Consider the following 9,375-nt stretch of genomic DNA (forward strand, 5'->3'; position numbering starts at 1 on the left):
AGAGTAGAGAGTCTTTATTAATTATGCCTTTTATGCTATTAATATTATTAAATTTAAAGTGAATTATTACTCTGTTGTCATTTGTGAGAAGACATGTTTTAACCTGGGAGTAATTATATGTGTGATTAAATATTCGTTATTACCGGTCTTTCATGCAGGTTAGAGATTGTCATGACTAATAGATTAAAGAATAAAGTTTTGAAAAAGTTTGAAATTTTGAAATTTGTCTGGACGTTACAAAAGAACCGATTTACAAATCAAAGGATTCGGGGAAACCTACACGGGTGCCGCAAAGTCGCGCGTGTCCTTGCGAATAACTCCGTGCGCGAAATCCGACCCGGTATTTCCAATCACAGTGTACGTGTTTCCGAAGATCACGTCGTACGCGGCTTCGCGAGTTCGACCTGTCGAATCGTGGCCTCACTTGAAGGGCCTTTCCCTCGCGGATCCGGATCCGTCGAGCAAACATCAAATTCACTTGCTTCTTGGAGCCGACGTTTATGGCTCACTTTTGATGCGCGACTTGAGGCAAGGTCCGCTCGGTACCCCCACAGCTCAACTAACCGCGCTCGGTTGGATTATTTCCGGTCCGACCGAAAATAAACGGAAGGCTTCAAAAGAAGCCGTTTTAAATTGCGTTCTCGGTCAAGAGATAGACACTCTTCTCCAGCGGTTCTGGGAAGATGAGGAGATCGCGCCTCAAATTCCCCTCACGGAGAAGGAAGAGATTTGTGAGCGACACTTCGTGCAGACGCATAGTCGGTTGTCCGACGGACGATACGTTGTTCGACTACCCTTTAAATGTGATCCTCCGATCGAAATCGAAGAGTCTCTTTCCATTGCGCGGTCGCTGTACAACCGCATGGAAAACAGATTGAGAAATCGATCGGAACTGTATTCGCAGTATAACGAATTTCTAGCGGAATACGAGTCCCTCGGACATATGACTAGCGTCGACGAGTCGGAAAAAACCGAGTATTTGCCCGTTTACATTCCGCACCACCCCGTGATTCGGGAAGATAGTTGCACGACTAAATTACGGGTCGTTTTCAACGCGTCGTGCCGAACTAGGAATGGCACGTCGTTGAATGACTTTTTATTAATAGGGCCCAAATTACAGCAAGATCTACCTGCCGTGTTATCGCGATGGCGACGGTGGAGCTTCGTCTGTACGGCCGACATCGCCAAGATGTTTCGGCAAATTCAAATTCATGAGCAAGATTCAGACTACCAAAGAATTCTTTGGCGTCTTCAAGCGGAAGCGCCTGTTTGACATTTTCGCTTGTTAACGGTCACTTACGGTCTCGCTCCCGCTCCGTATCTCGCAATGCGAGTATTGAAACAGCTCGCCCTTGACGAGGGAGAAAAGTTCAAGGCCGCGGTTCCTATCCTAGGAGAGTCTATTTATGTAGACGACGCCCTGTTTGGCGCGGATGATATAAAATCTTTAAAAAATACTCGCGTTCAATTGATGCAGTTAATGGAAAAGGGGGGATTTCAATTAAGGAAATGGGCATCAAATTCGATCGAACTTCTCAAGGATTTGTCTGTTGACCAATCGGAAGTAACCGATCATCTAATCCTGACGGAAGATTCACTTAAAGTTCTCGGCCTGTCATGGATGCCTAACGAAGACGTGTTTCGCTTGGTCGTGAACTCGACCACCCCCAGCGTTCCTACCAAACGCTCAATTCTTTCATTTATCGCGAGGCTTTACGACCCTCTCGGATGGGCCGCTCCCGTCGTGATCGTGGCAAAAATAATACTTCAAGAGCTGTGGTTGTTACATTGCGAATGGGACTCTCTCATCTCCGATGAGTTAACGTCCCGTTGGAATTATTTTGTATCAGAATTTCACAAATTAGAAATGATCAAAATTCCACGGTGGACTGGTCAAGGTCCACAAACTCTCGCGCTAGAGATACACGGTTTCGCTGACGCGTCAAATCGAGCTTATGCCGCCGTCGTATATCTTCGCGTCTATCATTCGCTTTCAGACTTCGCAATAAATTTAATCGCAGCAAAAACAAAGGTCGCGCCCGTGAAAACCGTGAGCATTTCGCGTCTAGAGTTAAACGCGGTAGTGTTATTGAGTCGCCTCGTAAAGTGGACTGTTAATTCGTTGCAGTTAGTTGGAACTCCGATCCATTGTTGGACGGATTCCACGATAGCTCTGGCGTGGTTGCGCCAGCACCCATCAAAGTGGAACACATACGTGGCCAACCGCGTGGCTGAAATGACCGCATGACTAAATCGAAAGATAGATTGTTCTATTATTTGAAATAATTGAATATGACTCACGTTTGTAGCGTGATTTACTTGTTAATGAGAGCGAACAGAGATGAAAGGTTAATCTTATACGAGAAAGCCCTTCACCTGTTAATGAATTAACTTTATGTCAGTAATTATTATAATAATCCTGTATTAAATGAAGATTGGTAATAACGTGGATAAAAGGAAGGATTTGAATAGGAGTATCAATATCTGTGTTGAGAATATTAATACTTGATGTTTCAATCGTTAAATCTTAAACTTTGAAATAGTAATTCTTAATGAAAATAAATCTTAGACTTTGAAGTAACAAATTGTCAATAAATATCAAAATCACTGTCAGTTGGTATGGTAAAGTAATTCGCAATTATTGGAAAATGCAGGGTATTAAAAGCATGAAAGAATAGAGAGATAGGTATACATCCGGTTATTCCGGGTTCTCAGGTCCTGGTCTTATTAGGCTAATGCTACGTTCACTTTACTAAACGTGCACCTCTGAGATGATTTGCGAATTTACCTTCTGACAGGATATAACTCTAGTGGGTATAGAGGAGTTAGGAATAGAGGTTTGAATATAAGTATTAATATCTATATTAAGAGTATTAATACGTGTAGCTTCAAGCATCAATAATTGAATTGTAAATTATGAATTAATTATTTTTAATAATCATTAAGATCACTGTCATTTGGTTTGGTAAAGTAATTCGTTAGGTTTGTAAAGCAGAAAGAGAGTAAGCAGGGAAGGGTGAAGAAATGTACGGTTGCCCGTGGATTCCGGTCCCCGAAGGTTAATGCGACGTTCACTTTACAGAACGTGCATCTCAGAATCGTAGTAACGAATTTACCTTATGACAGGGTATGGTTTTAATAGTAGCAAACAGGGTAAGGTGGAGTACACATGTCAAATAAATTTAAGTATCAATATGCAAGATCACTGTCAGTCGGTATGGTAAAGTAATTCGCAATTATTGGAAAGTGCAAGATATTAAAAGCATAAAAGAATAGAGAGGTAGGTATACATCCGGTTATTCCGGGTTCTCAGGTCCTGGTCTTATTAGGCTAATGCTACGTCCACTTTACTAAACGTGCATCTCTGAGATGATTTGCGAATTTACCTTCTGACAGGATATAATATTCTAATGTGTACGGAGGAATTAGCGCTATTCAATTCGCTAATAGGTAGTAGGATACGGGATTATATGCATATATAAGTAAGTAGTAATACAATAAAATACATATATTATATATTTATATTGCAAGTACAACAAATTTATTAGACATGCGATATCGGTTAAATATAGTTAAATAATATCGAATAAAATATTGAATATATAGACGATTGTAACGCAGGCGTATGCAGATACGAATCGTAAATCAGAGTAATATATGGTTTATGTCTGTATTCAAAATTCAGAGTTCGTAATGTGAAATAAAATTGAGTTCGAAATTCAGTGGTTAAATAATTAATTAAATATAATGATTAAATATAATGAGTGTCCGTCGCGCTTTACTATTTAGGGATATGTGAACTGGCTTAAATACTCACAAGGTTAGACAATGTCTTATGTGCCTTGCTATGGTACACTTCGCTACTGTGTTCTTCCCTCTGAGTTGAAGAGCTGAGGAGCCTCGGTACCTCGGTCCGAAATGGCGGCTATGTCTCGATGTCTTCAGAGCTCCGTAGTATTTGCTGGTTGAGTGCTGGATTGTTGTTGACTGGAACCACTGCGACGAAACCACTGCCGTTCCGTGCCGGGAGCCGGGTTTATATACCCAAAAATGGGGCTCGCTCCTCCCATCGGGCGATGTGGCTCAGCCAATGGTAGGAGAGATGTGCCGGGGAAGTACCGGAGATAATCTGTTCCTGGTAGAGATTGCGACGGTTAAGTCCCGGAGAGATGGTTTCTTAGTAGAGATAGCGGCGTTCAAGGTGACTCATCGCTGGGCGCTCCGACTTTCCTTGTCTATTCTCGGTAGCGATAGCTGTATGCCTTTGTTGGCTATGCGCTCCGACTTATCTTATCTTCTTCTTGGTAATCGATTTGCAGGTGGCTGGTGACTCATCGCTATGCGGCTTGCAATGGGCCTTGCAGGTTGCAACGTGTTTCAGCGTTGCATCATGCATTGCATCACGCTATTGTTCTAGAACCTTCTAGAATCTTCTGGATGTTTCCTTGCGAGTAAAGCCGAGTTCACATAGTAAAGCAGCTTTCATACATAATTATTTAATTATTTAGTATACTTCTTTATAAGCGATACGTACATATATATATTTTCAGGTAGTAATAAGGCGGGTTTCATACATGCACTGAGAGAAAATAATAGTATTCTTCTCTTAGTGTAGTGGCTCCTCTGGGCGTATGATGGATATAATGTTATTTTGCGCTATGTATATGATCTTTGGGTTTTATAATTATAAGTAAATGTATTTGTAAGAAGTTTTGTGTGTTAATATATATATATCGCGTACATATTTAAGGTTTAATACTATTGAATAATACATTTTTAATATTAGTAAAATGAATATTATATCGTAATAGTCGATCTGTATAATTAATCGAAATTTATTCAAATCGAAATTTATTCAAAAAAAAATAAATAATTACTATCCATTTAAGTCAAGAGAGAAAAAGGAAATAATTGTATTATATGTCAAACGTTATATCCTATACTGTCGTTGAAATCACCAGAGAATACCATATGTCTTATACAGTCATTGAAATCATCGGAGAATACCATATGTCTTATACAGTCATTGAAATCACCGGAGAATGTATAGCGTCGTCAAAGTATACGATTGACATATATATATATTCATATATACGTTCTTAACCTTATTACAGGTTTTCTCACAAATAATCAATGAGAATTTTTCTTATTAAACTAAATATATTATATCTATATTATACTATATTATACCATATTTAGTTAGTATTATAGGTGTTGTTTTTATATTGCTTTTTTGTGAGAAGACATGTTTTAGCCTACGAATGGTTATATTTGTGATTAAATATTTGTTAATACCGGTCTTTCATGCAAGCTAGAGATTGTCATGACTAATATGTTTAAAGAATAAAATTTTGAAAAAGATTGAAATTTGTCTGGACGTTACACAGTCTTTTGCAAAGTTTTGAATTCGACCTTGAAAGCTCTCCGCTGGACATAAGACAGCCAGAATTGCTCGGCCCGTTTAAGCTCGTCGACGCTCAGTGTCGAATCTTTTTTAAATTTACGAACCTTTTCCTTCCGCAGTAAGGCGAGAAACCTGTGGACGTAAGCCGTCACTCGGACGAGCTTCGTCCAACTTGAAAATTTGTAAAGTAGATCCCACTCTTCTTCACCTTCAATGTGAAGAACTTTGGTTTTTCGCAGTTCAGCTGAAACTTGCTGTAGTTCATTAGTGGGTCTAGTATTCGTCATATCATGAATCGGCCAAGCCGTTGAAGGTTGCCGAAGCCATGGTGGTCCCATCCACCATAGCGAATGCGACACTAACTCAGACGCGGATAGCCCGCGCGACGCACAATCCGCCGGGTTCTCTGCCGATGGTACGTGACTCCACCGAGTAGATGGCAAATTGTTCTGTATTTCAGCCACGCGGTTGGCCACGTATGTGTTCCACTTTGATGGGTGCTGGCGCAACCACGCCAGAGCTATCGTGGAATCCGTCCAACAATGGAGAAATCGATCGGAACTGTATTCGCAGTATAACGAATTTCTAGCGGAATACGAGTCCCTCGGACATATGACTAGCGTCGACGAGTCGGAAAAAACCGAGTATTTGCCCGTTTACATTCCGCACCACCCCGTGATTCGGGAAGATAGTTGCACGACTAAATTACGGGTCGTTTTCAACGCGTCGTGCCGAACTAGGAATGGCACGTCGTTGAATGACTTTTTATTAATAGGGCCCAAATTACAGCAAGATCTACCTGCCGTGTTATCGCGATGGCGACGGTGGAGCTTCGTCTGTACGGCCGACATCGCCAAGATGTTTCGGCAAATTCAAATTCATGAGCAAGATTCAGACTACCAAAGAATTCTTTGGCGTCCTCAAGCGGAAGCGCCTGTTTGACATTTTCGCTTGTTAACGGTCACTTACGGTCTCGCTCCCGCTCCGTATCTCGCAATGCGAGTATTGAAACAGCTCGCCCTTGACGAGGGAGAAAAGTTCAAGGCCGCGGTTCCTATCCTAGGAGAGTCTATTTATGTAGACGACGCCCTGTCGAGTTCACGACCAAGCGAAACACGTCTTCGTTAGGCATCCATGACAGGCCGAGAACTTTAAGTGAATCTTCCGTCAGGATTAGATGATCGGTTACTTCCGATTGGTCAACAGACAAATCCTTGAGAAGTTTGATCGAATTTGATGCCCATTTCCTTAATTGAAATCCCCCCTTTTCCATTAACTGCATCAATTGAACGCGAGTATTTTTTAAAGATTTTATATCATCCGCGCCAAACAGGGCGTCGTCTACATAAATAGACTCTCCTAGGATAGGAACCGCGGCCTTGAACTTTTCTCCCTCGTCAAGGGCGAGCTGTTTCAATACTCGCATTGCGAGATACGGAGCGGGAGCGAGACCGTAAGTGACCGTTAACAAGCGAAAATGTCAAACAGGCGCTTCCGCTTGAGGACGCCAAAGAATTCTTTGGTAGTCTGAATCTTGCTCATGAATTTGAATTTGCCGAAACATCTTGGCGATGTCGGCCGTACAGACGAAGCTCCACCGTCGCCATCGCGATAACACGGCAGGTAGATCTTGCTGTAATTTGGGCCCTATTAATAAAAAGTCATTCAACGACGTGCCATTCCTAGTTCGGCACGACGCGTTGAAAACGACCCGTAATTTAGTCGTGCAACTATCTTCCCGAATCACGGGGTGGTGCGGAATGTAAACGGGCAAATACTCGGTTTTTTCCGACTCGTCGACGCTAGTCATATGTCCGAGGGACTCGTATTCCGCTAGAAATTCGTTATACTGCAAATACAGTTCCGATCGATTTCTCCATTGTTGGACGGATTCCACGATAGCTCTGGCGTGGTTGCGCCAGCACCCATCAAAGTGGAACACATACGTGGCCAACCGCGTGGCTGAAATACAGAACAATTTGCCATCTACTCGGTGGAGTCACGTACCATCGGCAGAGAACCCGGCGGATTGTGCGTCGCGCGGGCTATCCGCGTCTGAGTTAGTGTCGCATTCGCTATGGTGGATGGGACCACCATGGCTTCGGCAACCTTCAACGGCTTGGCCGATTCATGATATGACGAATACTAGACCCACTAATGAACTACAGCAAGTTTCAGCTGAACTGCGAAAAACCAAAGTTCTTCACATTGAAGGTGAAGAAGAGTGTGATCTACTTTACAAATTTTCAAGTTGGACGAAGCTCGTCCGAGTGACGGCTTACGTCCACAGGTTTCTCGCCTTACTGCGGAAGGAAAAGGTTCGTAAATTTAAAAAAGATTCGACACTGAGCGTCGACGAGCTTAAACGGGCCGAGCAATTCTGGCTGTCTTATGTCCAGCGGAGAGCTTTCAAGGTCGAATTCAAAACTTTGCAAAAGACTGTGTAACGTCCAGACAAATTTCAATCTTTTTCAAAATTTTATTCTTTAAACATATTAGTCATGACAATCTCTAGCTTGCATGAAAGACCGGTATTAACAAATATTTAATCACAAATATAACCATTCGTAGGCTAAAACATGTCTTCTCACAAAAAAGCAATATAAAAACAACACCTATAATACTAACTAAATATGGTATAATATAGTATAATATAGATATAATATATTTAGTTTAATAAGAAAAATTCTCATTGATTATTTGTGAGAAAACCTGTAATAAGGTTAAGAACGTATATATGAATATATATATATGTCAATCGTATACTTTGACGACGCTATACATTCTCCGGTGATTTCAATGACTGTATAAGACATATGGTATTCTCCGGTGATTTCAATGACTGTATAAGACATATGGTATTCTCCGGTGATTTCAACGACAGTATAGGATATAACGTTTGACATATAATACAATTATTTCCTTTTTCTCTCTTGACTTAAATGGATAGTAATTATTTATTTTTTGAATAAATTTCGATTTGAATAAATTTCGATTAATTATACAGATCGACTATTACGATATAATATTCATTTTACTAATATTAAAAATGTATTATTGAATAGTATTAAACTTTAAATATATACGCGATATATATATATTAACACACAAAACTTCTTACAAATACATTTACTTATAATTATAAAACCCAAAGATCTTATACATAGCGCAAAATAACATTATATCCATCGTACGCCCAAAGGAGCCACTACACTAAGAGAAGAATACTATTATTTTCTCTCAGTGCATGTATGAAACCCGCCTTATTACTACCTGAAAATATATATATGTACGTATCGTTTATAAAGAAGTATACTAAATAATTAAATAATTATGTATGAAAGCTGCTTTACTATGTGAACTCGGCTTTACTCGCAAGGAAACATCCAGAAGATTCTAGAAGGTTCTAGAACAATAGCGTGATGCAATGCATGATGCAACGCTGAAACACGTTGCAACCTGCAAGGCCCATTGCAAGCCGCATAGCGATGAGTCACCAGCCACCTGCAAATCAATTACCAAGAAGAAAAAACCGTAAAAGGTTTAAAACCCATAATGAATTAAATTTTGTCAATGTATATTTGACGACGCTATACATTCTCCGGTGTTTTAAACTGTTAAAAAATGGATTCTCCGGTATTTTAAGCTGTATGAATTGGATTCCCGTGATTTAAGGGACGTTGGATTAAAGTTTGAAATAAACAATTATTTCCTTTTTTTTCTGACTTAAATAAGTAATTATTTTTTTTTTTTTATAAATTTCGTTGAATAAAATTTCGAAAATTATACAGTCGACATTCCCATATAATATTTTATTTTACTAAAAATTAAAAATATTATTTAATGTATTAAAAATTTTAAATAATAGCGTATAAATATATTAAACAAAAAATTTTTTAAAAAATTTATTATAATATAAAACCCAAAGATCATTTACATAGCGCCCAAAAAAAAAATTTAAACCATATACG

At 39.8% G+C, this 9,375-nt stretch overlaps 2 protein-coding genes across 2 annotated transcripts; both read left to right on the forward strand.

The window, feature by feature from the left end:
* Window positions 1–243: 243 nt before the first annotated feature.
* LOC146724540 (uncharacterized) lies at window positions 244–1,273 on the forward strand (the record flags this gene model as incomplete). The annotated part of the gene is made up of 1 exon (XM_085479652.1): window positions 244–1,273. A coding segment is annotated over one exon (1,030 nt), but the record flags the coding sequence as incomplete, so codon positions are not given.
* Window positions 1,274–1,327: 54 nt separating this feature from the next.
* On the forward strand, window positions 1,328–2,248 carry LOC146724541 (uncharacterized). The gene has a single exon (XM_085479653.1). It carries the CDS (start codon window positions 1,328–1,330, stop codon window positions 2,246–2,248), a length of 921 nt encoding a protein of 306 aa, XP_085335779.1.
* Window positions 2,249–9,375: the final 7,127 nt, after the last annotated feature.

This window comes from Nylanderia fulva, unplaced genomic scaffold (assembly GCF_048542155.1).
Source record: "Nylanderia fulva isolate GAGA-0341 unplaced genomic scaffold, ASM4854215v1 Scaffold1264, whole genome shotgun sequence".
Taxonomy (NCBI): domain Eukaryota; kingdom Metazoa; phylum Arthropoda; class Insecta; order Hymenoptera; family Formicidae; genus Nylanderia; species Nylanderia fulva.